At 57.0% G+C, this 27,584-nt stretch overlaps 1 protein-coding gene across 1 annotated transcript in view; it reads right to left on the reverse strand.

Moving 5' to 3' along the window:
* TRIM62 (tripartite motif containing 62) overlaps window positions 1-17,757 on the reverse strand; it is a 30,397-nt gene extending 12,640 nt beyond the window's left edge. The window contains exons 1-3 of the mRNA XM_074975868.1: window positions 17,353-17,757; window positions 6,540-6,635; window positions 150-406 (exon numbers count right to left, since the gene is read on the reverse strand). Coding sequence (XP_074831969.1) covers window positions 150-406; window positions 6,540-6,635; window positions 17,353-17,757 — 758 coding nt within the window. The remainder of the gene's footprint in view (window positions 1-149; window positions 407-6,539; window positions 6,636-17,352) is intronic.
* Between the last annotated feature and the right edge of the window lie 9,827 nt (window positions 17,758-27,584).

Consider the following 27,584-nt stretch of genomic DNA (forward strand, 5'->3'; position numbering starts at 1 on the left):
CAGGGAATCTGTGACCCGGGGAAGCTTTCGAGCAGGAGCCTAAGGAGGGAAGGGGATTTTAAAGTCTCTTGTGGGCCCCCCCTTGAGTGCTCAGAGTGGGGATCAGCCCTGACACAGGCGATGCCCTCCCACACCCAGGGCTCCCGTACCTCTCGGGGAGCGAGGAGACGCCTGCCAGGAAGGCCTGCCTGTCCACCTCGGCCAGCCGCTCCTGCAGGATCTGGCTGCCCTCCTGCACCTTGCGTAGCTGCTGGCTGTAGCACTGGATCTTGTGCTCGATGTCGGTCAGAGTCCTGGCGGTGTCGGCCTCCAGCTCCTCCAGCATGGCCTTCTGGCGCTCGCGCAGCAGCTGGTGCAGCCGCTCAAAGGCCTCCCCAATGGTGGTGCGCAGGCTCTTGGCAGAGGACTGCACAGGGCAGACAAGCAGAGAGGTCACAGGAGCGCCACGCTCACCCCTTGCTCCTTCCCCGAGGGCACCCCCCAGGCTGCCTTGCCACAGATCTCCCAGCACGGCTGGCACTCCCCTCACTCCACCCACTCCCAGCTCCCCGTCCACGTGCCCTGCCCTGCCAGGGCCCCCGTCCTCCCCCACGCTCAGTTCTGCTAACAGCCCCACTCCTCAGCCACGCCTGGCCCTGAGGTCCCATCAGCTAGCTCTGCCAAGACCACCCCACGCCCAGCTCTCCCAGTGCACCCCCTCCTCCCCCCCGGCTCTCCCAGTGCCGCCCCACACCCAGCTCTCCCAGTCCACCCCCTTCTCCCCCACACCCGGCTCTCCCAGTGCCGCCCCACACCCAGCTCTCCCAGGGTCCCCCCCTCCTCCCCCACACTCAACTCTCCCAGTGCTCCCCCCACACGCAGCTCTGCCAGGATCCCCCTCCTCCCCCACACTCAACTCTCCCAGTGCCCCCCCACACCCGGCTCTCCCAGTGCCCTCCCAGGCCCAGCTCTGCCAGGGCCCCCCCTCCTCCCCCACACCCAGCTCTGCCAGTGCCCCCCCACACCTGGCTCTGCCAATGCCTCCCCTCCTCCCCCCCACGCCCGGCTCTGCCAGTGCCCCCACCCTTTCACCATAGCACCTCGCCCTGTTCTCTGGCTGTGCCCGGCTCTGACCCTGTGCCCTCCCACCATCACTCGGAGGCCAGTCAGTACCACAGCTGGCGAGCTGGGCCCCCGCCCGGGTGAGATCAGCGACCGGCGCAGGACTGGGCCTCAGGCTTTCCAAACCATGTCTCAGTTTTGCTGTCGGACCCCCAAGCCCTTCCTGCAGCACAAGCCCCGTGCCAGGTGTTCCCCACGTGCAGGTAAACACAGCAACAGCAGCAGGCACTGCACGCACCGGGAGCGCACTGCAGTGCTTGTCCCTGAGGCCGCACTGCTGCTGTTACCTCCGAGCCAGCTGGGCTCTGCCCATGTGCCGCCACGACGCACCCTTCACCTCTCGGCAACATCTCGGCCTGGGCTTCCACCAGCCCGAGCCCTGGGATCAGCCCCAGGCGCCTGAGAACCGGGGAACTCCCTGGAGAGCGCAAAAGGGAACCCGTCCCTGTTCCAAGAGCACGTGCTCCTGCTCCGCGCCAGGGCCCCCCGCTGGGGCACGGGAAGGGGCAGGGGCGCGTGACTGTCCGGCACGTCTCTTGGAACGGCTGCACTGAGGTGCTGTCCTCTTGGCAGCCCCGAGGCACCAGAGACGAGCTGGCGAGCACATATCCTCTACTGGACGGATGCGCCTCTCGCTCACCAACAGGACCTGGGCCAAGGAAAGGCAGCACCTCGTTCCTCTCACGGGGGCTGGGCCCCTCCCGCCACACGAGACCTCCTCTGTGCCTGGTGAAAATGTCAGCCAGGTGCTCCCTAGGAGCTCAGACGGGGCGTTACAAGGAGGGGGAGATTGGCCCCTCGTCCTCTCCTACTCAGCAGGCTCAGCAGCCGGGGCTCGGCGGGACATGGGGGTAATGTCTCTGGTCAGTCACGTAGACCAAGGCAGGAGAGACCTCGCCCAGCCACAGGCCTGTGGAGGACGCTGAGGCCTTTGGGGAGAAGGGCAAAGCCCCTCAGAGCAGCCACTCCCTGCAAGGGCCCCCCTTGCTGCGAACCGAGCAGCTCCGTTCCCACAGAAACGCCGCCAGGTGCCTCTGCCGGAAATACCTAGCTCTGAGATGAGATGAACTGGAAGGGCCCTTCCCCAGCACCTTGATCCACCTGCTGTGCCTACCACCAGCTGCAGAGCGCAAACGAAGCTGCCCCTTGGAGATGGCAGCCTGCCCCAAGCACAAGTCAGCTCTCCAATAACCACTAAAGCAGCAGGACAATCAGGAGCCAAACAAACAGCAACTGTTAGAAAGTTGTGGGATGGGCCAGCCGCTGTAGGGGAAGGAAGGGGCCTGGCTGCCCCCTGAAATAGGACCTCCTGAAGCACTGGGAGAAATGGGGGTGTTTTGCAGCTGCAAAGCCCTGGCAAAGAGCAAGGGAGGCCCAGGGCACCACAGCTGCCAGGGAGAGGTTCTCAGGCCGACATCCTGCCCAGTGCAAGGGGGTCCTGGAGCTGGGCCTGGGACTCAAGAGGTGACTCTGACACAGGCTCCAGGTGTGACCTTGGGCAAGTCACAGAATCCTAGGGCTGGAAGGGACCTCAGGAGGTCATCTAGTCCAGCCCCTGCTTCAAGCAGGATCAACCCCCACTACATCATCCCAGCCAGGACCTGGTCAAGCTGGGACTTAAAAGCTCCACGGATGGAGAATCCACCACCTCTCTAGGCAACGCATTCCAGTGCTTCAGCACCCTCCTGGGGAAGTAGTTTTTCCTGATATCTAACCGATACCCTTCCCTCTTCAACTTCAGACCATTGCTCTTTGTTCTGCCATCTGACACCACTGAGAACAGTTTCTCACCCTCCTTTTTAGAGCCCCCCTGCAGGAAGTTGAAGGCAGCTATTAAATCACCCCTCAGTCTTCTCTTCTGTAAACTAAACAAGCCCAGATCCCTCAGACTCTCCTCATAGGTCTTGTGCTCCAGACACTTAATCATTTTTGTTGCCCTCCACAGAACCTGCTCCAGCAAATCCACATCCTTTTTATACTGGGGGGCCCAAAACTGGACACAATATTCCAGATGTGGCTTCACCAGTGCCCAATAAAGAGGAATAACTACTTCCCTAGATCTGCTCGAAATGCTCCTCCTAATGCACCCCAGGATGCCGTTAGCCTTCTTGGCTACAAGGGCACACTGTTTCTCATATCCAGCCTTTCATCCACCATAACCCCTAGGTCCCTTTCCGCTGTACTGCTGCTGAGCCAGTCGGTCCCCAGCCCATAACAATGCTTGGGATTCTTCCGCCCCAGGTGCAGGACTCTACACTTCTCCTTGTTGAACCACAACACATTTCTTATGGCCCAGTCCTCCAATTTATCCAGGTCACTCTGGATTCTCTCTCTACCCTCCAACGTATCTACCCCTCCCCCTAGTTTTGCGTCATTCGCAAACTTGCTGAGGGTGCAACCCAGTCCCTCATCTAGGTCATTATTAAAGATGTTGAACAACACCGGCCTCAGAACCGAGCCTTGCGGCACTCCGCTTGAAACAGACCGCCATCCAGATATTGAGCCATTGATCGCTACCTGTTGGGCCCGACCATCAAGCCAGCTTTCTGTCCATCTTATAATCCATGTGTCCAATCCATACTTCCTTAACTTATGGGCAAGAACGTTGTGGGAGACTGTATCAAAGGCCTTGCTGTAGTCAAGGTATATCACATCCACTGACTTCCTCATGTCCACAGAGCCAGTTACCTCATCACAGAAGCTAATCAGATTGGTCAGCCAGGACTTGCCCCTGGCGAATCCATGTTGGCTACTTTTGATCACTTTCCCCTCTTCCAAGGGCTCCAAAACGGATTCCTTGAGGTTCCCCTCCATTATTTTCCCAGGGACTGAGGTAAGGCTGACTGGTCTATAGTTCCCTGGATTGTCCTTCTTTCCTTTTTCAAAGAGGGGCGCTACATTTGCCTTCTTCCAGTCATCCGGGATCTCTCCCAATCTCCAAGAATCTTCAAAGATAATGGCCAAAGGCTCAGCAACGACATCTGCCAATTCCCGCAGTACCCTGGAGTGCATTAAATCCAGACCCATGGATTTGTGTACTTCTAGTTTTATTAGATAGCTCAGAACTTGTTCCTTCCCCACAGATGGCTGCCCTCCACCTTTCCACACTTCATCGTCTAGGACCGTAGGGTGGGATTTGACTTTCTCTGTGAAGACTGTGGCAAAAAAAGCATTGAATACTTCAGCTTTTCTTACATCATCTGTCACTAGGTTACCTTTCTCATCCAGTAACGGCCTCACACCTTCCCTGATAACCCGTTTATTGTTAACAGGCCTGTAGAAACCCTTCCTGTTACCCTTCACCTCCCTTGCCAGATGCAGTTCCAACCGTGCTTTCGCTTTCCTGATTGCTGCCCGGCATTCTCCAGCCGTATGTTTATCTCCTCCTTAGTCAACTGTCCACGTTTCCGTTTCTTGTATGCATCCTTTTTTAATTTAAGCTGTCTAAGGATTTTCCTGTTAAGCCAAGATGGTTGCCTACCATGTTTTCATTTCTTACTATTCAGCAGGGTGGTTTGTTCCTGTGCCTTCAGTAAGACTTCTTTAAAATACTGTCAGTTCTCTTCAACTCTTTTCCCCTTCATCTTCATTTTCCAAGGGATCCTGCTCATCCGTTCTCTCAGGGAGTCGAAGTCTGCTCTTCTGAAATCATGGGTCTGTATGTTACTGCTCATCTTTCTTCCTTTTGTCTGGATCCTGAAATCTACGATCCCATGGTCGCTGCAGCCCAGGTTTCCACCAACTTCTATTTCTCCTGCTAGTTCTTCCCTGTTTGTGAGCAGCAGGTCAAGTTGCGCACGGCCCATGGTTGGTTCCTTCAGCACTTGTACCAGGAAGTTATCCCCGACATTCTCCAAAAACTTCCTGGATTGTCTGTGCGCTGCTGTGTTGGTCTCCCAACAAATGTCCGGATAATTAAAGTCTCCCATGAGAACCAGGGCCTGTGATTTGGAAGCTTCACTTAGCTGCCTGAAGAAAGTCTCATCTACCTCATCTCCCTGATCTGGCAGCCTATAACAGACACCAACTACAACATCACCTCTGTTACTTCTGCCTCTAAGCTTAACCCAAAGACACTCAACTGGATTTTCTCCTTCCTCATACTGGAGCTCTGAGCAATCCTACTGCTCCCTCACATAGAGCGCAACTCCTCCTCCTTCTCTCCCCGTCTGTCCTTCCTGAACAGTTTATACCCTTCCATGACCGTGCTCCAGTTATGCGAATTGTCCCACCAAGTCTCCGTTATTCCAACCACCTCACACTTCTCTGACTGTGCCAGGGCCTCGAATTCTTCCTCTTTGTTCCCAGGCTTCTGGCATTAGTGTACAAGCACCTCAGAAAAGTGACTGATTGGTCCCCTTTCTCCTCTTCACCCTTGATTGTTCCCTCCTCCTCCTCACTTACCTCAGGGCTTATGTCACCTTCCCCTGATGAACCTAGTTTAAAGCCTCTTCACTAGGTTTGCAAGTCGCAAGTGCAGAGGCCCCAGCAGCTGGTGCTCAAGACAAATGCAGCCTCCCCTCAGCTGCTGGGTGGGGCACACAAGTCTTTGCCATTAATCTCTGGGCCTGGCCTCCCACCTGCACAGCAGCTGCAGCACCTTCCCTCTCTGCCTGCTGTCAGCTGCCCCAGCAAGGCCAGAGCCCAGCGGCATCCAGGCGCCTCACTTCCACTGATTGCAATGGAGGCAGGAGCCGCACTAGCTCTGTGGGGCAGCCCCCAGCACCAAGGCCCTGCTTTCAGACAGCAGCCAACAAAAGGCCCCGGGGAGGCACGTGCAGGGGGAGCAGGAAGCCACCAGGGGCCCAAGAGCTGCAGGCCAGTGAAGAGCAAACGGTTGCTGCCTCCACACCCCAGTGCAAGGCCTCTGGCTGCATTCCTGAGCCGCTCCCGGGCCTGGCGCACCTCAGGGCACAGCAGCAGGTGGCTTCTACAGTCGTCATGGCCAGCTGGGCAGTGGTGTCACAGGGCCGAGGGAAGGGCCTACGGCTGGGACCCAGGAGCAGGGCTGTGTGCAGCAGGAGAAAACGCCTGGTGTTGGCCGGGAGATGGGACCTACCAGATCTGCTTGGTCCCCAAGGCCCAGGGAAAGGTATTTAGGCACCAGCTTCCCTCTGCCTGCAGCAGGAGTCTGGCGTCTGAATACCTCTGGGGAGCTGCCCTAGATCCCCTGCGCCGCAGCTCCTGGGAGCACACACCACATAAGCACCAGGGCTGGAGGGAGCTGGGCTGTTGTCTGGAGCAGACGGGGATGGCAGACAGCAGGGGTGGGGGAGAACGAGGCTGTGAAAGCGACTTCGTCCCACCCACGGACAGCAGCTCTCCCCTAGGCTGAGACGCCCCACCACGCTGGGGCCCCCATCTCCACAGGCGGGCCCCTTTCCAGGCAGTCACTATCCACCCCCAGGGGGCGGGGCCTTGCACCCAGGCACCGGTACCTTGGTCTCAGCCAGCTGATGTTTGAGCAGGTGCAAGGCCTCGGTGTGGCCACGCTCGCTGTCCTGCAGTGCTTGGAGCTGCTCCTTGAGTTCTCTCTGAAACACAAGGGGAGGAGACAGAGCAATCAGGCAGGGCCCTCATCCTGCCCCCCTGCCCTCCAAGTCAATAGCAATCCTGGCAGGGAGGCAGGGTCTGGCCCCGCATGCAGGGACTGGGCCATTACCTGGCTAAGTGCAGACCTTCACCCAGGCTGAACTGGCGGGGGATGATATACTGCACCCAGCCCCGCTGCTCTGGGCTACAATGCAGCCCCTCAGCAGAGGACCCAGGGCCATTCTGGAGAGAGGCACCTCGCCCAGAAGGCAGCCTGGCAGGTGCTCAAGGCAGTAATGAACACGGAGCCTGCTCAGGGCTCATCTGCAGCAGAGCATTTAGTCAAGCAGAGGGGCCAGCACACGCCTGCAGTTCTTCCACTCCCTGCCCCAGAGCGGAGGACAGCCCCATGCTGCAGGGAGGAGCAGTTTGTCCCAGGCTACGTCAGCGCCAGGTCTAGAACCAGTGAGCACCAGGCAGCCACCTTCCCCCTTGGCACACACGCTTCCCAGCCACACCCGGCCCTGCTGCTCAGATGGCACCGAACTGAAGGGTGCTTCTCTGGCCGTGGCAGCCTGTGCAGCACCCGACACCGAGCTCAGCGAAGGCTGGGGAGCCTGCAGCGCCGGGCAGCCAGCCCTGGACTCGGGCCCGCCCTACCGATCACACAGGCCTCAGCTCCCAGAGTGCTGGGGAAATGCAGGTGCCCTTCCCAGAGCTGCACAAGCCTTGGGGCACTTCGCCTCCTCACCCACCGGGTTAGTGCAGAGGTGCACACTGCCCCAGGCCCTCGCCCACCGGCTGTCCTGAAGGGACTCCCGCATTGTCTGGCCAGCCCCAGCCAAAGACGAACTTCCCATGGCAAGGCCAGGGAGCAGCTCCAGGGCTGCAGCCAACCCCTCCCCACACATCAGCTGGACGCCAGCAGGGCCAGTTGCAGAACAGTCACAGGGCAGGGGAGGCGCCGCTCCTGCTGCTGGGCAGCGTGCGTGCCAGTATGCCCGCCGGGACGGCCGAGGGCGGGACTCGGGGCTGGGCGGCTGGAATTCCTTGGCCTGCCCTGCGAGCACCAGCGGCGAACGCGCTCTGGCACAGCACCGCTGGGAACCTGGGGGCGGCAGTGCGGGCAGGGAGACAACCCCAGGCCCAGAAATGGCATTTCCAGGAGCTCCGCCTGGTGGATTCGGGGCTGAGGGGCACAGTGGAAGGGAAGGGAGCCCTAAAGGCTCACCCCAGGCCGCTCCGCACAGGTGTCGGTCACCAGCCGGCTCTGCGCAGGCAACAGGCACTCCCTGGCTAAGGGCTTCGAGCATGTGGCTCTGTGACTGACAGCTGCTCCTTTAGCTCCAGGAGCAGGGCCTGGAGCTCAGCCAGGGGATCCCTGCCAAGGGCTGTAGCACTGTCCGTGCCCAGCCGCGGCTGAGAAACGCCGAGGAGAAGAGAGAAACGCCGGTGTTGTACGGAGATAGCCCAGAGGGAAGGGGCAAAGAACCCTCCAAGCAGGCTGTGCAGCGGCCGGAGGGAGCTAAACTAGCAGGGAGAGGGGGAAAGGAAATGACTCAAACAATCCAATACCGCAGAACTGAGGTACAATGGCCAGAGCACGGCCCTGGCAACCAGGGGATCTGCCGCTGGCTGGTCCTGGGCAAGTCACTTTGCTGCTGTGTGCCTCAGTCTTCCTACGCACACACTGAGGACAATGACCCTCGCGCCCAGAGCTAGGGTGAAGAATGCTATCACCAGTCCTGCTGCTGCTGAGCTACAGGCTCCATGCAATTCAGCAGGACTTGTCTTACAGGAAAAGACAAAAGCTCTCTGCCTCCCCATAGACCCACCAACCATCTCTGTCCAGGAGCTCCCTGCCCTGGCACACAGCAGAAGATCCTCCTTTACCCTGACATGAGATCTGACAGCCCTGGAGGAGCCTGTACAAAGCAGGAAGCAGGGAGAGAACTGCAGACAGGCAGGAGGCCCATGCGCACGGAATCAGCAGGGAAGTGACTTCAGGCAGGAGCAGCAGCACAGACGGCTGGTAGCCAGGCTGCCTTGGGAGCCCTCACTTCCAAAGCTAGCTATGGCCAGGCTTTGGCAGCGCTTGGCTGGGAGCCCCCCCGAGGGCTGTGTTCAGTCTCCACTCTCCTCCCCTCTGGGTCAGCACTGAGCCAGTGCAACAGCGGGAAGGGATGGGGTTCTGCACAGGACATAAAACTGACCTCCTGAGTACCTGCACTCGGAACAGGGCCTGCCCAGCCACAGCTGGCCCAATAGCCCCGGGTTATTACCGCTTGCCTCCCTGACATCCCTTCGTGCCCCCAGCCTGCACCTGCTGGGCAGTGCTGCTGTGCACGGCTGCAGAGCTCCACCCCAGAAGAAGGTGCTGTGAAGCGGCACACGAGGTGGTTCTTCCATGGACAACGTACAGGGGGATTCAGAGAGGGAACACAGCCACACGCCTTCCCCGCTGCGCAGGGCCCCAAGCCCCAGGAGCTGTGGACCTGGCTCCCAGCTGCTTCCTGTGCCAATTCAACACCCCGTCCTAATTTTAAAGGCCCCTTGTAGCTCAGCCCCCGTGACACCAAGGACTGAGGCACGGCGGGAGCTGTGCTCTGCAGGGGCACTAAGCCCAGGACACAGCGCCCAGCAGGAGGGAGAAGGGGAGACTCCTGAATGGGCCCACCGTGGGGAAACACTGCAGCCCCTCCTGGCCGAGAAGCCCTCCCCTCGAGAACGGCGCTGGCCAGAGTCTGGGCCCCAAAGAGGGGAGACGTCAGAGACCTCTCCTCGGGGCAGTCCCTAGGGACGTGTGGGCCCCAGGACAACCCCCCTGCTCTGCCCAGGCCACCCCCACTTCACCCCCTCCCCCAAGCCTGGCCCTGCCCTCGCCACCCCCTGCCTGTCCCCCGCTGCATTCCTGGCTGCAACGCAAGCCAGGGACTTCCAGCGGGGCCGGGCGTGAGCAGCAGCAGGGTTGGGCCACTGCACTCACTGTAGCAGCGGGAGCTGCAAGAAGCAGAGCACTGCGTCCATCCGCACCGCTCCGCCGCCCATCTCCCAGCCAGGTGGCTCTGTGTCGGGCAGCTCAGCGCCAGGGGAGCCCAGCCCCTGCTGCCAACCCCAGAGCGCTCAGGGGCCTGCAGATAACACTGGAGCAAACCTCAACGTGGGGCACCTTTGACGTTCCCGCTCGCCTTTTCCAGCCACGTGCGGAATGAATTTTTAGGCGTTCACCCAGGCGTGTGCGGCTGTGCACCACCAGCAGAAACAAAACCCCGCTGGGGGCGCTCTGCTCATCGGCTGGGCAGCACCTGCCTTCTCCTGAGCGGCAGCACATTCACCCAACTGACAGCGAACACTGGGGCCATCCCAACTCCAGGCAGCAGCCACTAGAGGCTGCACCAAAGCTCAGAGCCCGGGGCAGCCATCCTGCCGATGGGACATCTCTGCTCCTGTAGGGACTCCTCTCGTGCCGCAGATTTTACACCGTGGGCGTCCAGGTCCTACTGTGATGAGGGGTGGAATAAAACGCTAAAGGAGAGAGGAGCTGTGAGCCCCAATCCGCCAGCCAGTTCACAGCCGGCACAAGGGAAACAGCCAGAGCTCGTCCAGAGCAGAGGTCTTTGCACCCGGCCGTGGAAAACCACCACTAGGTCTAGCACAGGCCGCAAAGGAACTTCTGTTTGCAAGACACGGATCTGAAATCCGGGCGATCTGCACCTCCCTGGCAGATCAGAGTGAGCAGCGCCAAACCTCACACGCCTGCACCAGGGTGAACACCCACCTCCATGCATTTGTGACCCTCTCCCAGTCCCTTCCCTGGAAAGAGGTGCTCCAGTCCCCCCTGTTAGAATGAGGAGCTCATCAAACCAGAAGGCTGCAAACCCTAAAACAACTCCTAACAAACGTTTCTCTACGCGGTGCAGGAGTAACCTGTGGAATTCACCCCCAGGACAAGCCACGGAGTCTCAGCACCGAAACAAAAAGGGTGATAGGTTTAGCCGGAGCCTCCCTGCCCAGTTCCATCAAACAGGATATAAACCCTGCCACTCTGTGCATCGGCCCAGCACTGACTACAAGGGGCTAGGTAAAAACAGTCCCTGCGAGCACGTTGTTCCACAAGTGAAGGGTTCCTGCACCTTCCTCTGCAGCAGCTAGGGACGGCCATCTCAGAGCCAGGCCCCTGTTCCCAAGAGACAGTCCAGTCGGGGTCCCCTCAACACAAAGCAGAACCAACACCAGGGGAATTTACAAACCTGATCTCCAAAGAGATTTCAGATCCCCGGCCATTGCCAGCTAACTACATAAGTCACTCAACCAAGAAAAAGGCACAAAACCATGTGATTTCCACTGTGCTCATGAATCTGATTTCACAAACTCAGTGGGTAAACTTCCCAGAGGGCAAGAAGTAATCGGGGAACAATTTTGAATCCTGAATGAGCCCAGCAGCTTGGGGGAGCCTTGGCCACTCCAGCATTCCCCGCTGCAGAACCCCCTCTTGTCTCCCCCCTGAACCCTTGTAATGGGGTTCAGGAGTCCCCAAGCTCTGCACCCCATCCGCAGGCAGGCTTGACTCTCACTCAGCAGAACAGCAGGTTTATTGGCCAACAGGGCACAGCATTGTACAGAGGTGTCAGGACAGCAACCAGAAGCCATCAGTCCAATCCATTTTGGGGAGAGGAGGCCCCGGGGGGCCCCCATGCTGGGGCCTTGCCCCCTCCTTGTTCTCTCTCTCCCAGCCCAGCCTAACAGCTTTCCACCTCCCAGTTCAAATTCAAACCCCACAAGCTCCACCTCCCCCTTTGTCTGCAGCCCAGAGGTGTCACCTGGTCGTCTCTGTTACCTTCAGCAGGAGCCCCCCACCCTCTGTGAGCCCCACACTTATGCACAGGTATTCCCCTCTCCATCACAACCCCCTTGCCCCACTAAATACATCCCCCAAGCACTCCAGGACAACCCAAAGCGCACCCAACTCTTTGGGCAATTCACAGGCCAGCCCTGCATTCCTCACCAGCAGCACATTGTCCCCCTACCCCCTTCCCCAGCAAAGGGCCTTCAGCCAGCTCCGACCCCACTCACAGAGGAGGGGTACTAACAGGGTTGATGCTGAGATCTGCATGCCACACGGATTCCCAGCAGCTGTGTCCTTACTAAGGCAGTAAGAGCTGCTCTCCATGGGGACGCAAGGAGCCAGTGGGTCTCTGGCTCCAACCTGTGCAGAGAGCTTCGCCAGTTTCACTGCTTGGCCTAAAAAAACAGGTCCTCATTTAAAGTCCAATGAGTACAAAACAGGAAACTTGCCTTGAAAATCCCAGTGGGGACTAAGCAGCTGGAGGCAGCAGCCGAGCCCCCAAGGTCTTCGGGCCAGACTTTTATCCCAAAGATTAAGGCAAATGTGGTCTCAAGCTGCCTGCCCAGCATAATGCCAACACTACCGGCCGCACACGTGCTGTAACTCATCCGCTGCGCTCTTCCCAGCCACGCACCCCATTGGCAATGCTTAAGGCTCATGGATGGCACAAGTTTGGGGAGGTCGGCTCAATCTCTAGCCAAAAACTCAAAAAGCAATACCAAAATGTTTGTTACGTACATCAGACACAAGAAGCTGCTAAATGACCAGTGGGAACACCAGACGATGAAAATGCAAAAGGGGCACTCAAAGATGACAAAGTCATTGCGGGGAAACAACGAAGCCTTTGCTTTGGTCTTCACGACTAAGGATGTTAGGGAGATTCCCAAATCTCAGCCATCCTTTGTAGGTGACAAATCTGAGGAACTGTCCAAAACTGAGGTGTCAGTAGAGGAGTTTTGGAACAGTAACAAGTCACCAGAACCAGATGGCATTCACCCAAGAGTGCTGAAAGAACTCAGACATAAAATTGCAGAACTGCTAATGGTGGTTTGTAAACAATCCTTTAAATCAGCTTCTGTACCCAATGACTGGAAGATAGCTAATGTAATGCTAATATTTGAAACGGGCTTTCCAGGCAATCCCGGTAATTACAGACCAGTAAGTCTAACATCGGTACTGGGCAAATTAGCTGAAATCATAGTCAAGAATAAAATTGTCAGACACATAGAAAAACATAATCTGTTGGGCAAAAGTCAGTATGATTTCTGTAAAGGGTAATCATGCCTTACTAATAATCTATTAGAGCAGCAACGAAGGGTCCTGTGGCACCTTACAGACGAACAGACAAGTTTTGAGCATGAACTTTCGTGAGCACAGACTCACTTCATCAGACGCTAGTGAATTAGCTAATTCAGCTAACGCATTAACAGGTGTGTCGTGAACAAGACACGAGAAGTCATTCTCCCACTCTACTCTGCGCTGGTTAGGCCTCAGCTGGAGTATTTTGTCCAGTTCTGGGCACCGCAGTTCAGGAAGGATGTGGAGAAATTGGAGAGGGTCCAGAGGAGAGCAACGAGAATGATCAAAGGTCCAGAGAACATGACCTATAAAGAAAGGCTGAAAGAATTGGGCTTGTTTAGTTTGGAAAAGAGAAGATTGAGGGGGGACATGATAGCAGTTTTCAGGTATTTAAAAGGGTGTCATAAGGCAGAGGGAGGGAGCTTGTTCTTCCTTGCCTCTGAGGATAGAACAAGAGGCAATGGACTGAAATTGCAGCAGGGGAGGTTCAGGTTGGACATTAGGAAAAAGTTCCTAACTGTCAGGGTGATCAAACACTGGAACGAATTGCCAAGGGAGGTGGTAGAATCTCCATCACTGGAGCTATTTAAGAAGAGGTTGGTTAGATGGCTTTCAGGGATGGTCTAGAAAATGCTTGGTCCTGCCATGAGGACAGGGGGCTGGACTCGATGGCCTCTCGAGCTCCCTTCCAGTCCTACTCTTCTATGATTCTATAAGGTGCCACAGGACTCTTCGTTGCTGTTACAGATCCAGACTAACACGGCTACCCCTCCGATACTTAATGTATTAGAGTTCTTTGAAGGGGTCAAAAAACATCAAGATAAGGGGGATCCAGTAGATATAGTGTACTTGGATTTCCAGAAGGCCTTTCACAAAGCCTTCCCTCCCCAAAGGCTCTTACATAAATTACGTTGTCCTGGGATAAGAAGGAAATTCCTCTCGTGGATTGAGAACTGGTTAAAAGGCAGGAAACAGAGGGTAGGCATAAATGGTAAATTTTCAGAATGGAAAAGAGTAACTAGTGGTGTTCCCCAAGGGGCAGTCCTAGGACCAACCCAACTCAACTTATTCATAAATGATCTGGAGAAAGCGGGGTAGAGTGTGAGGTGGCAAAGTTTACAGATGATACTAAACTGCTCAAGGTAGTTAAGACCAAAGCAGACTGTGAAGAACTTCAAACGGATCTCACAAAACTGAGCGACTGCGCAACAAAATGGTAAATTAAACTTAATGTGGATAAATGTAGAGCAATGCACATTGGAAAAAATGACCCCAACTACACATACAGTACGATGGGGGCTATTTTAGCTACCACTGATCAGGAAAGAGATCTTGGAGTCATTGTGGGTAGCTCTCTGAAAACATCCACGCAGTGCGCAACGGCAGTCAAAAAAGCAAACAGGATGTCAGGAATCACTAAAACAGGGATAGAAGATAAGATGGAGAACATCGTATTGCCCTTATATAAAACCATGGTACACCCACATCTTGAATACCACATGGAGACGTGGTCACTCCATCTCAATGAAGAGATAGCGGCATTCGAAAAGGTTCAGAAGAGGGTAACTAAAATGATTAGGGGGTTTGGAAGGGGTCCCATATGAAGGGAGATTAAAGACACTAGGACTCGTCACCTGAGGAGACTAAGGGGAGATATGACAGAGATAAATAAAATCATGAGTGATGTGGGCTAAGTCTACACGTGCACGCTACATCGAAATAGCTTATTTCGATGAATAACGTCTACACGTCCTCCAGGGCTGGCAACATCGATGTTCAACTTCGACGTTGGGCAGCACCACATCGAAATAGGCGCTGCGAGGGAACGTCTACACGCCAAAGTAGCACACATCGAAATAAGGGTGCCAGGCACAGCTGCAGACAGAGTCACAGGGTGGACTCAACAGCAAGCTGCTCCCTTAAAGGGCCCCTCCCAGACACAGTTGCACTAAACAACACATGATCCACACACCCGACAACTGGTTGCAGACCCTGTGCATGCAGCATGGATCCCCAGCTGCAGCAGCAGCAGCCAGAAGCCCTGGGCTAAGGGCTGCTGCACACGGTGACCATAGAACCCCGCAGGGGCTGGAGAGAGAGCATCTCTCAACCCCTCAGCTGATGGCTGCCACGGTGGACCCCGTTATTTTGATGTTGCGGGACACGGATCGTCTACACGTGCCCTACTTCGATGTTCAACTTCGAAGTAGGGCGCTATTCCCATCCCCTCATGGGGTTAGCGACTTTGACGTCTCACCACCTAACGTCGATTTCAACTTCGAAATAGAGCCCAACACGTGTAACCGTGACGGGCGCTATGTCGAAGTTGGCGCCGCTACTTCGGAGTACCGTGCACGTGTAGACGCAGCCGTGGAGACGGTGAACAAGGAAAAATCATTTACTTGTGCCTATAATATCAGAACTAGAGGACACCAAATGCAATTAATGGGCAGCAGGTTTAAAACAAAGAGGAAGTTCTTCACTCAGCACACAGCCAGCCTGTGGAACTCCTTGCCGGAGGAGGTGGTGAAGGCGAGGGCAATAACAGGGTTTAAAAGCACTAGATCAATTGACGGAGGTTAGGTCCACGAATGGCTGTTAGCCAGGCTGGGTAAGGAATGGCGTCCCTGGCCTCTGTTTGTCAGAAGCAGAAGATGGATGGCAGGAGAGAGATTGCTTGATTGTTACTTGTTCGGTCCACTCCCTCTGGGGCACATGGCACTGGCCACTGTCAGCAAACAGGACACTGGGCTAGAGGGACCTTTGGTCTGACCCATTGTGGCCATTCCTATGTCCTGGAGACAAGCAAGCTCTGTCCGGAGGACAGAGAGAGCTGTAGGTCCCGACCACTCACATCCCCCCAAACGGCCTCCGCAGCAGGGGTCACGCAGGGGGCTTGCCAGAGTAAGTAGAACAAGGTCCATCCTGTCCTGTATCCTGACACTTGAAGAGGAGGGGAAAAGACTAATAGAGTCCCAGGCAAAAAATGTACTGCTGCACAGGACGGACACCGTTCCTTCCTGACCCCTGCAAAGGGATCACTGTATGCTCTGAAGCATAACAATCATCCCCATCATACACCTCAGCCTCTGGCAGAGTATAGAGCAGACTGGGGAGAAAGCGATTTCCTTCTCTCCTGAGTGCTGCTGGAAGGGGTGGCAGGTGGGACGTGGACTCATTGCACCAGGCTGTCAGACTTTCTGCCCCTTCCAGCCCTTGGCATCTTCCCAGAGGGTCCCTGCAGCTGCATGTCCCTAGCAACATTACTTAAGTCGAGCACCTGTGGAGACCCTGGGTGGCCGGCAGGGGCAGGAGTGTGGATGGTGGGTGGGGAATGAGGCTAAGCAGCAGCCCAGCTAGAAAGGGGCAGGAGGCTCTTGGCAAGTTGGGGGGCTCACCCCCCCAACTGTCTGGAAACAGACCCTCGGGGAGGAGATGCCCCCAGCAGTTAGAGGCCCTGATAAGGAGACTGACAGTTAAAGAAACCAGGGGAGGGCGGAGGCTGTGGTGGGTGCTGTCCCTGGGGGTGGGTGCCAGGTGCAGATGCCATCCCCAAGGAGGGTGCAGGTACTGTGTGCGGTGTCATCCCTGGGGTGGATGCTGGCTGCTGTGTGGGAGCTCCCCTCCCCCCAGGAGCGGGCACCAGGTGCGGTTGCTGTCCCTGGGGTAGGTGCTGGCTGCTGTGTGGGGAGCCCCCCCCTCAGATGCTGGGTGCCAGCTGCTGTGTGGGGAGCCCCCCCCAGGAGTGGGTGTCGGGTGTGCGTGCTGTCACTGGGGTCGGGGGTGGGGTGCTGTGTGGGGTGCCATCCCTGGGGTGGTTGCCAGGTGGGCATCTGTCTCTGGGACTGGGTGCTGTGTGGGAAGCCCCCACCCCAGGTGCAGTTGCTGTCCCTGGGGCGGGTGCTGAGTGCTGGGTGCCAGGTGCTGTGTGGGGAGCCCCCCCTGGGGTGGATGCTGGCTGCTGTGTGGGAGCTCCCCTCCCCCCAGGAGCGGGCACCAGGTGTGGTTGCTGTCCCTGGGGCAGGTGCTGGCTGCTGTGTGGGGAGCCCCCCCCCCAGATGCTGGGTGCCAGCTGCTGTGTGGGGAGCCCCCCGAGGAGTGGGTGTCGGGTGTGCGTGCTGTCACTGGGGTGGGGGGTGGGGTGCTGTGTGGGGTGCCATCCCTGGGGTGGTTGCCAGGTGGGCATCTGTCTCTGGGACTGGGTGCTGTGTGGGAAGCCCCCACCCCAGGTGCAGTTGCTGTCCCTGGGGCAGGTGCTGGGTGCCAGGTGCTGTGTGGGGAGCCCCCCCTGGGGCGGGTGCTGGGTGCTGCGTGGGGAGCCCCCCCCGGGGGCAGGTGCTGGATGCCAGGTGTGGGAGCCCCCCCGGGGGCAGGTGCCGGGTGCCAGGTACTGCGTGGGGAGCCTCCCAGGGTGCGGGAGCCCCCCGGGGCGGGTGCCGGGTGCCGGGTGCGGGTGCTGCGTGGGGAGCCCCCCTGGGGCGGGAGCCGGGTGCGGGTGCTGCGTGGGGAGCCCCCCTGGGGCGGGAGCCGGGTGCCGGGTGCCAAGGACCGACGCCACGGCGCCCGGGGCTCACCTGCAGCTCCTCGAAGGCGTCGTCCAGGCTGGTGACCTGGTGGCGCTCGTGCAGCGCGGGCTCGTCGCAGAAGAAGCAGAGCACGGCGCGGTCGGTCAGGCAGAAGAGCTTGGCCTTGCCGTGCTCCTTGCAGGGCGCCGCGCGGCGCCGCGCCCCCAGCAGGGCCTCCAGCGGGAAGGCCGCGTAGCGCTCCACGATGTTGGCGAGCTTGAGGCTGGGCGCCAGCGCGGGCTCGGCGAAGGTGCGGCGGCACTCGGGGCAGTCGCGCGCCGCCGGCTCCTGCCGCACCCAGTGCTCGGTGATGCAGCGGCGGCAGAAGTAGTGCTCGCAGCCCGGGCTCACCGGCTCCTGGTAGATGCTCAGGCAGATGGAGCAGAGCAGCTCGTCCTTCAGGCTGCAGGCCATGGCGGCCCCGATCCCGGCCAGCCGGGCCCCGCCCCGCCCCGCGCCCCGCCTCCCGCCCGGCCCCGCCCCGCCCCGCCCCGGCCCAGGGCCCTTTCCTGCCGGACGCTGCCCGGCTCGGCTCCCCGGCCCCGCTCTGGCACAGGCAGCACCCGGGAGGGAGCGGGGCTCGTCCCCAGTCCAGGGGCGCCGCCCCCAAGAGCTGGACAGTCCCGGGGCGCCGCCACAGTCACCAGCTGAGCTGCCTGGAGTGAGACGGCAGCGGGGTTATGGCACGTCCCTGCCCCCCCCCCGTGCAGTGCGGGGCCCACAGCCCCCCCAAGTCCCTGCCCCCCACACAGTGCAGGGCCCACGGACCCCCAAGTCCCTGCCCCTGTACAGTGGGGGCACTTACAGCCTTGTAAATCCCCCCCATGTACAGTATGGGGCAGTTGTAGCCCTGCTGCCCCACCCCCCATCAGAAGCAAGGGCGGGTCGGTTGGGCGCTGTTCCCTGCTACACCCGGTTAGGTGACGTGGAGCTTCCAGATCCTGCCCAGGCCCAGCATTCGCCTGAACTAATCCTGTTCCCACCAGCCCAGCTCTGCACCACCTGCAGTTGTGGGGCTGCTCAGGCCTCTGCCCAAAGTGTTGCTTCCCTCCTGCTTCCCATGCCTGGCTGGGAGCAGCTCCAGGGCTCCTCCCCAGCCTCTCCAGGGAAGGCAGGACTGCTCCTCTCCCTCACTCCCAAACTCCTCTGGCTCCAGGGAACCGGGGGAGATTGCTGAACACCTGCTGCAGCAGCTCGGAGGAGTTGCTTTTCCCTGGGGGCCGGAGCAGGTTTCCCCTGGGTGGAGTTGGAAATCCCTTAAGGCTGATGCATCTGCAGTGCTCCACTGGCCCCAGCAAAGGTCAAAGTCACTATAAGTGGAGTGTAGACATTTGTGCCTGCTGTCACTGGGCCGGAGTTGCAGCAGACGGGGAAGATGGCAGGAAAGCAGCAAACTGCCTGGGCTGAGACCCAGACCATCAAGGTGTTTAGGCTCCTAACTCCGGTTGCAATCAACAACACACATGCCCCGATTGCTGGCTTTGTGCTCTTGGAGAGATCGCTCTCCTCTCTGGCAGAGCGAGCCACCTTAGATGTTACCTGTAACAGCAAACTCCTTCTCCGCCTGAGGCGCGATTTGTCCTTAAAGCCTCCCAAGGGGACAACTTGCCTTGTCCCAGTTTCAACAGCAGGATTGTTCAGCTACTGAGAGGAATTGCCCAGTAGCAGAAGCAGGGCCTGAACTCAGGGTCTCTGGCTTCCCAGGCCCCAGCCCAGTCCTTCACTGGGACCAGGAGCTCTGATTTCTAGTTCTTGGTTTCAGAGCCAGCAACCCAACGCATTGCATGTGTCTGGGGCTCCTAATACAGGTTTTATCCCTGTTCCCTCCTTCATTCCAGCCCCTGTATTTTTGCTTCTCTGCACCATATGCTTTACTTTAAGTCCCTCATGTTTGTCTGTATCTAAGCTGACTCGTGTTTCCACCTCACACCTTTGTCCTGCACTATTACTTTTCACAGTGGGCCCAATTCCATACCCCCGACCCACCCCCTTGCTTGTCAGTTTGAAATCTCACAAAGATTTGTATACTCAAAGGTCCCCAAAGTTCCTTCCTGTACCGGTGCCGTGTTCTCATTAGGCTGCAACAAACACTGAGAAAGATTAGGCTTGAAACCCAAACTCAGAACGAGTGTTACCGATATCCAGGCTGACTGCTAACGTAATCAGACCAGCATCAGCGGCTGACTCCAGGTGAAGATGTTCAGCACATGCCGTGTGTGGGGATACTGGGACAGGCCGTGTGCAGCACTTTGTCCCCCCACTGACAGCACCGGGTGAGCAGCGTTCAAAAGGGCACAGTGGCTGCTGAACCAGAGACACAAAGAAGAGCTGCTGAGAGTGTGAAAGAGGAAGGAATCTGGCCCTCCAGGAGGGAAGAGCTGCAGTTCTCAGCTGGGATGGCTGTAGCCTTTCTGAGGGCTGGCGGGATTCCGGCAGCCGTCACAGTTGCCTCCAGCAGCTCCCTAGAGAGCCAGAGACGGGCTGGGCTCCCTTTCGGAGGAAACGTCAATCCCCTCCTTTCGGGCTCCAGAGAGGATAACAGCATTGCTGGGAACCCTGGCATGAGCGGTGCTGGAAGATGATGGCTTGCTGAGGAGCTGGAGACAGGAGCTGGACTAGGGCAGGGCCAAGCCCAGGGCTGGTTTAGGAATTGGAGCTGGCTGCAGAATAAGGAGGGTTTCTCTACAGCACTTTTAACATCCACTGGTACGTGCAGACCAGGTGGTAACAGGCCTGCGTTATCTCAGCCTTCCGAGACACTGCTGTCAGGAGAGCGCAGGAGACAGGTCCCAGCCCCAGCAAGGGATTTCCAGTCCTGGGGACATGTGGACAGCCTTGTTGCTGGCCTATGCTGCGGGGTAGGATGGCTTGTAGTCAGGCAGGGGATCTGGGTTCCATGCAGAAAGGCTGTGCAGCCACTTTCCTGGTTGGCGCCTCAGTTTCCCTATCAGTGCTAATGTGATTTACCCGCTCGGCTTGCAGCCTGTGAGGCTAAGTTCCTTCACTGCAAAGCAAGGTCTGCAAATCGAGGTGCTCAGCTGGAAGGGGCTATTGGTGTGGCTCTGCCACTCTCTGCCCCCTCCCCTGCCTTTCCTTTCCCCTCTCTTTCCCTGTTCCATTGAAATCCCGGGGTAGGGCTGGGTTCCCTGTCACTGGGCTCTGGGCAAACAGGTGGTTCTGGGTCTCTGCCTTCCAACATCAGTCACAACCATTAAGCATGGCCAGGCTGACTGATCTGCAGATCTGCCAGGCTCATCTGGTTGCTGTGGGAGAACCTGCTCAGCAGGCTGGAAGGGCAGCCAGACAAGCTGAGTGGTGATGTGAGTCCATGCACCAACCCACAATACTTTCAGTTTGCCTAATGGCATATTGGTGCCTTAGGAGGAGCGTTTCCAACAGATCTAGAGGAGTTATTACTTCCCTCTATTTAGCACTGGCAAGGCCACGTGCAGGGTGACCATCCATCTCATATTGGGCAGGATGGTCCCATATTTGGGATGCCAAAAAGGCATCCCAACTTATTTTTTATAGGGACTCATTGTCCTGCAATGGGAGCATTGGCAGCTGCGGCTTCCCATATCCCCTTGTCCTGTATTTGGGACAGGGAGATATGGTCGCCCTACACATCTGGAGTATTGCATCCAGTTCTGGCGTTCTGGGCCCCCCAGAACAGAAAGGATGTGGATGCACTGGAGCAGGTTCAGCAGAGGGCAGTGAAAATGATGAGGGGTCTGGAGCACATGACCTATGAGGAGAGGCCGAGGGACTTGGGCTTGTTTAGTTTGCAGAAGTGTGAGGGGGGATTTGACAGCATCCTTCAGCTTCCTGAAGAGGGACTCTAAAGAGGATGTTCTAATATTCTAATGTTGGCTGGTGGCAGAGCAAGGAGCAATGGTCTGAAGTTGTGGTGATGAAGGTGGAGGTTGGCTATTAGGAAAGACTATTTCCCTGGAATGCGTTACTGAGAGAGGTGGTGGGATCCCCATCCCTAGAGTTTTTAAGTCCCAGCTTGACAAAGCCTGGGCTGGGATGATTTAGTTGGGATTGGTCTTGCTTTGGGCAGGGGGCTGGACCCGATGACCCCCTGAGGTCCCTTTCAGCCCTGGGATTCTATCGTTCTATAAAATCCACATTGATTAGAAAAACCCTCCAAAATTAACATCCACATTTTGGGCTCCTTGTCCCCATGAATCTGGGTCCCAGCACATGTCTGGCCAGCTTCTCTGCTAGTCCAGCTCTGTCCATGGAATAGGCACCTGGGGGACCCATGTCATGGGGAGTTCCTTAAGCGATCCAGGGAATCACTGGCAGTGCCAGGAGCCTAACCCAGCTCTCCTGGTGCTCTAGTGCCCGGCTTTTCCCTTCTGGGGCAAATTGTTCTCCTGGCCCTGGGCAGGGCCTGCGAGTCCCCTGCTCTCTCATTTGAGAGATGGGACAAAACCAGCTTAGTCAAGCTTGGGAGCAAAGAAGGCAGGAAAATGCTTTTCCCCCTCATTAAAAACATAAGTAAATCAAAAGTGACTTGTATTTAAACAGCTCCAAGGCCGGGGTGGTTTGGAGCAGAACACCCCAGGTTGCCCCGGGGGGAAGGGGATGGGGCCTCTGTAGAGATGTGCCTGTGGGTGGGGTGAGGAAATCCCTTTCAATCTGAATGAGAGTAGCGAGTTGCTCGCCCCGGCACCATAACCGAACGGAGCTGCAGCATGCGTGTGTGTGTATCGATACGCCTGCGTTGTACGTCGTTAGTAGGTGCAGTTATTTGCAGCGGTGCCTGTGGCTTCCTGCACACCCTTAATATTAGCTAAAGAGCAAAGCCGTGACAGATCCCTTAGGAACGACTGCCCCCGCTTGGGTTAGCGCTGTGCCGGCCTGAACGCATCACTGGAATGGGATGTGTGTTCTCAGAGGGTGACTACAGGATCTCTCCCATACCAGGGTGGAGGTTGTCTATGGAAATGGATGACAGGAGAGGGCTCACTTGATGATTCCCTGTTCTGTTCACTGCCTCTGGGGCATCGGGCATTGGCCACTGTGTGGGGACAGGATGCTGGGCTGGGTGGACATTTGGTCCGCCCCACTGTGGCCGTTCTTGTGAATGAAGCACACATTCTGGGCAGAATGCACCCCTGGACAGAGGTCCAGCACATCCTGTGAGTATCTGAAGTCCCACTTATGCCCAAGCCTTCCACTGCCTTACTTTGCATGAGACCCACGGTGAGGCAGAGCAAGTGAGTCAGCTCTCTGCAAATAGTTTCACACCAGGGAATTTTGCTGCTTTCTCATTTTTCCTTTGGGGAAAAAAAAATAATCTAGGAAATCCTCTACAGGGACTCAGCGGCTAGCGCATTCACGTTGCACTATGACGCCGGGTTTTGTCTATTGCTTGTCCACACTTGACCATCCCCTGGTTCATCTGCAAAATATAGGCTGAGATTGTTAATGTGGATGTCCAGGTCCTACTGATTTTCCATGGGAACTAGGGATCCAGCCTCCTTTGAAAAGCCAGTCCACAGGTGTTAATCACTGTTCACCTCCTATTTTTCCCACAAGACCCCAACTCAATGTGCAGGTTGGGCAGTTTGCAATCGGTGGGTCTGGGGGCCTGACAAAGATCCTAGTTTTAGTTGTGATTAATGCAAACAAACCTGATCGGCCAGAGAACACATGAGGGAAAGCTGTAGTGCACCGGGGTATGCGCCGGGGGCGGAGTGAAGGTTACACAGACCAGCGTAACACGGCATAGGCATTTCAGGTCAGATGTCTAAAAGTGTGTAGGGGCTTCTTGGGATTTTCCTGGGATGTAGAAAGGAGGGGCTGCAGGAAGGTTGAGCGGCCACCAAGTCTGCCCACCTGCTCTGAGGCTGGACCATTTTACTGCACTGCAACTTTCTGGCTCAGGGGTGTGGAAGAACACCCCCGCCCCCCCGAGCACAGCAAGTTACAGTGCTATAAAACACCATTAAAAAGGGGCTCCCAGCACTGGGGTCTGAGATCCTCAGTTAGGTGGTTTACACAGCACTGGAGAACTCTCCTGGTGCTGGTGCCATGGCCGTACCTTCGCTGCAAAGCACTGGTGTGGCCGTTCTCTTGCGATTGTATTTTAATGGTTTAAATGCAGATGGCCTTAAGCATTACAAAGTTTTCCCAAATATCTAACCTGACTCTCCCTTCCTGCAGATTAGCAAGAATCTAGGTACCAAATGCACGAGTATGGCATCTGAAAAGCTATTTGTGGTGGTAGGCAGTGTTGTTGACTCTCCTAAGCTTATTACAAGTGTCCAATATTTGATATTTTCTTAAAGCCCCAGCTCCTGGAGTCATGGGATTGTGTAAGAATCCTGGTTTTCATTTAGTTAAAAAAGTTTCACCCTAATGGTTGTGGAAAAAAGAGAACATGTGACCAGTGTTTGTCCACAAGGCTCCAAAAGCAGACAGCCAAGAAAAAGAGCTGCACATTTATTACTTACAAATCTCATGACTATTATTTTTGAATACTTTGGGCTAGTGATGGTGAGATAAGCATGAGCTCTGGGGGAGGAGTCGAACTCAGGAACAACCAGAGTGCATATGAGACATAGGAAAGTGGCTTTTTAAGCCATGATGTCCAACCAGTTCTAATATAGTGAACTAGCCACATTATTCTGAACATATATTTATTGTTCAAGCCAACTAGCTACACTCATCTAGCCAAACAGCCACATGTGGCCAGTGGCTAGCATGTTGGACCCCACAGTTTTAAAGGCTGCTGCTACAGGGCTAAGCAGCAGCCCTGGGTGTGGGGACCAGCCAGTCAGCAATGGGGACTCCTTGCCTGGGACTACAAGTGCAATGAGTTTAAAGGTCTTGTTCACATGGCTGGTGACTCATGTCAGAAGACTCACCGCGCACTGGGGCACAATGATATTGTGCCCTCAGGAAAGACCCAGAAGTGACGGTAAAGCTTGGGAGTTGTGATGGGGTTCAGGGGTCCCCCTGCACTGCACCCCGTCCGCTGGCAGGAGTGACTTTCACTCAGCAGGTACAACAGCAGGTTTATTAGGCAACAGATGTCCAGTTTGTCACAGAAGCAACAGCATAGCAGCCAGAGACAGTCCTTCCAACCTGTCCTGGGGAGAAGACCCCGAGGGGTGCCCCTCTGGGGTGTAGCTTTCCCCTCCTCAGGCTGGCTGCCTTCCAGCTCTCCCTTCTCCTCGCCTCTAACTGCCGCCCCCGATTCAAAAACCCAGCTCAGCTCCTCCCTGCTCTTTGTTCAGGCAGAGGTGTTATCTGCCAGTTGTAGCCCCAGGGTCATCCTTAGCCACTGGGAGCTGCTGCTTGCCTCGGACATCCAGCCTGACTCACACATGCACCCCCCCCCACTCCATCACATCTCTCCCCCCTTCCAGACCGCACTGAGCGGGGTCACTTAGCCAGTGACCTGGGGAAGTTCGGGGCCCTCCCTGCGTGACAGGGCATCGGCTATGGTGTTGTTGCTCCCCTTGACGTGGACCACCTCCATGTCGTAGTCCTGCAGGAGCAGACTCCACCGCAGGAGCTTGGCGTTGGCCCCTTTCATGTGATGCAGCCAGGTCAGGGGTGAGTGATCGGTGTACACGGTGAAACGCCGTCCAAACAGGTACGGCTGCAGCTTCCCCAGCGCCCACACCATGGCCAGACATTCCTTCTCTATGGCCGCGTAGCTCTGCTCCCGGGGCAGCAGCTTCTTACTCAGGTACACAATGGGGTGTTTCTCCCCTTTGTCAGTCACCTGCATTAGCACCGCCCCCAGCCCCACGTCCGAGGCATCGGTGAACACCAGGAAGGGTTTGTTGAAGTCTGGATTTGCCAGCACTGGGGCCCTGACCAGAGCCTCCTTCAGCGCGCAGAGGGCCTCTTGGCACTGCTTGGTTCAAACCACCTTGTCAGGCTTTCCCTTTTTACACAGCTCCGTGAGGGGGGCTGCGATGGAGCTAAAGTGGGGCACAAACCTCCGGTAGTACCCCGCCATCCCAATGAAGGCCTGGACCTGCTTCTTAGTCTGGGGTGTTGGCCAATCTCTGACAGCCTCCACTTTAGCTGGCTCTGGCTTTAAGCAGCCGCTGCCCACCTTGTGGCCCAGGTAGGTCACCTCAGCCATTCCCACCTTGCACTTCCCTGCCTTGATAGTCAGACCAGCCTTCTGGAGTCGGTCCAGCACCTGCTTGACCTGGGACACATGGTCCTCCCACGTCTGGCTGAAGATGCAGATGTCGTCCATGTAAGCCAGGGCAAAGCTTTCCATCCCCTTCAGTAGCTGGTCCACCAGACGCTGGAAGGTAGCGGGTGCCCCCTTGAGGCCGAAGGGCAGGACCAAGAACTCGTAGAGCCCCACAGGAGTGATGAAAGCCGACTTCAGCCGGGCATCTTGGTCTAATGGCACTTGCCAGTACCCCTTGGTGAGGTCTATGGTGGTGAGGTAACGGGCTTCCCCCAGCTTGTCTAAAAGGTCATCAGGCCTGGGCATGGGGTAGGCGTCCGAGACAGTGATGGCGTTAAGCTTGCGATAGTCCACACAAAACCGAACAGACCCATCTTTTTTAGGGACTAACACCACGGGAGAGGCCCAGGGGCTGGACGAGGGTTGGATCACCCCCAGAGCCAGCATGTCTTCAACCTCCCGCTCTATGTCCTGAGCCGTCCTCCCACTCTTCTCTGAGCAAGTCCAAGGGTCCCCGTACCCTCCTTCCATACAGCAGCTCAAACGGGGAGAACCCCGTGGATTCCTGGGGCACCTCCCTGTATGCAAACAGCAGGTGGGGTAAGTACTTGTTCCAGTCATGGGGGTATTGATTCATGAAGGTTCTCAGCATCTGCTTCAGAGTCCCATTGAACCTTTCCACCAGCCCATTGGTCTGCGGGTGGTAGGCTGTGGCCCAGGTGTGCTGGACCCCACACTTGTCCCACAAGCTTTGCAGTAGGGCCGACATGAAGTTGGACCCCTGATCTGTGAGGACCTCCTTGGGGAACCCCACTCTGCTGAAAATGGACAGCAGTGCATCTGCCACGGTGTCAGCGTCGATAGAGGTCAAGGCCACTGCTTCTGGGTATCGCGTGGCAAAATCTACCACTACCAAAATATATTTCTTCCCCGAACGCGTTGCCTTGCTGAAGGGGCCCACTATGTCTATAGCCACTTTTTGGAAAGGCTTCTCTATGATGGGCAGTGGCCTCAAGGCAGCTTTCCCCTTGTCCCGGCTCTTTCCCATCCTCTGGCAGGGATCGCAGGACAGGCAATACAGACGGACAGCTGCAAAGATCCCTGGCCAGAAAAAGTTCTGTAACAACCTTCTCCTGGTGTGGTGGATCCCCTGGTGTCCTGCGAGCGGGACATCATGAGCTAGGTACAGCAGCCTGCGCCGGTACTTTTGGGGAACCACCAGTTGCCTCTGGACCTTCCATGGCTCCGCTTTGCGTCTGGGAGCCCATTCCCGGTACAGGAATTCCTTTTCCCACAGGAATCTCTCCCTGCAGCCCTCCCCCAGCTGCGGAGCTGGGCTGAGACTGGCCAGTTCCCTCAGCTTCTGCAAGGAGGGGTCTCTCTGCTGCTCTGCCTGGAATTCTTCCGCTCGGGCAGGAGCGGATGCTACTTCCCCATCCCTGCCTGGCTCCAGCATCCCTGGCCTGTGAGATCTGGTTTTTGGGGGCCCCCTTTCTCTTAGGGTTGGCCCCTGTGGCTTTGGCTGGGCCTGTACCCCTGAATTTGGGGAGCGCACCCCTCGTTTTCTTTGGCTACGGGTCAGGACCAGGGCACGAGGGCGTTTACCTGGCCAGTTCTCCAGGTCAGCCCCCATCAGTACATCTGCCGGCAAATGGCTGTGCACGCCCACTTCCTTGGGGCCTTTCTTCTTCCCCCATTTCAGGTGCACCCTCGCCATGGGCACCTTGAAAGGGGTCCCATCAATTCCTGTTATCGTCAGGTGGGAATCGGGTATCATGCAGCCCGGTGCCACCACCCCGGGTTGGGCCAGCGTCACGTCAGCGCCTGTGTCCCAGAACCCCGTGACCTTTTTCCCGTCTACCTCGAGGTGTTTGAGACACTTGCTCCACAGAGGCATTGCCGCCCCCACTCTGTGAACTGGCCTCTGAGCATTTGGTCCCCCTGAGGAGCTGGTCTGTGGGGCGGATTTGGCCCAATCCGAGTGCCCATTGTCAGCACCACCCGCCTTGGCCGCCAGCCCCTCTGACTTCTGGGACCCCACCCAGTTGACTCCATGACCCCCCGG

This window comes from Carettochelys insculpta, chromosome 23, assembly GCF_033958435.1.
Source record: "Carettochelys insculpta isolate YL-2023 chromosome 23, ASM3395843v1, whole genome shotgun sequence".
NCBI classification, from domain to species: domain Eukaryota; kingdom Metazoa; phylum Chordata; order Testudines; family Carettochelyidae; genus Carettochelys; species Carettochelys insculpta.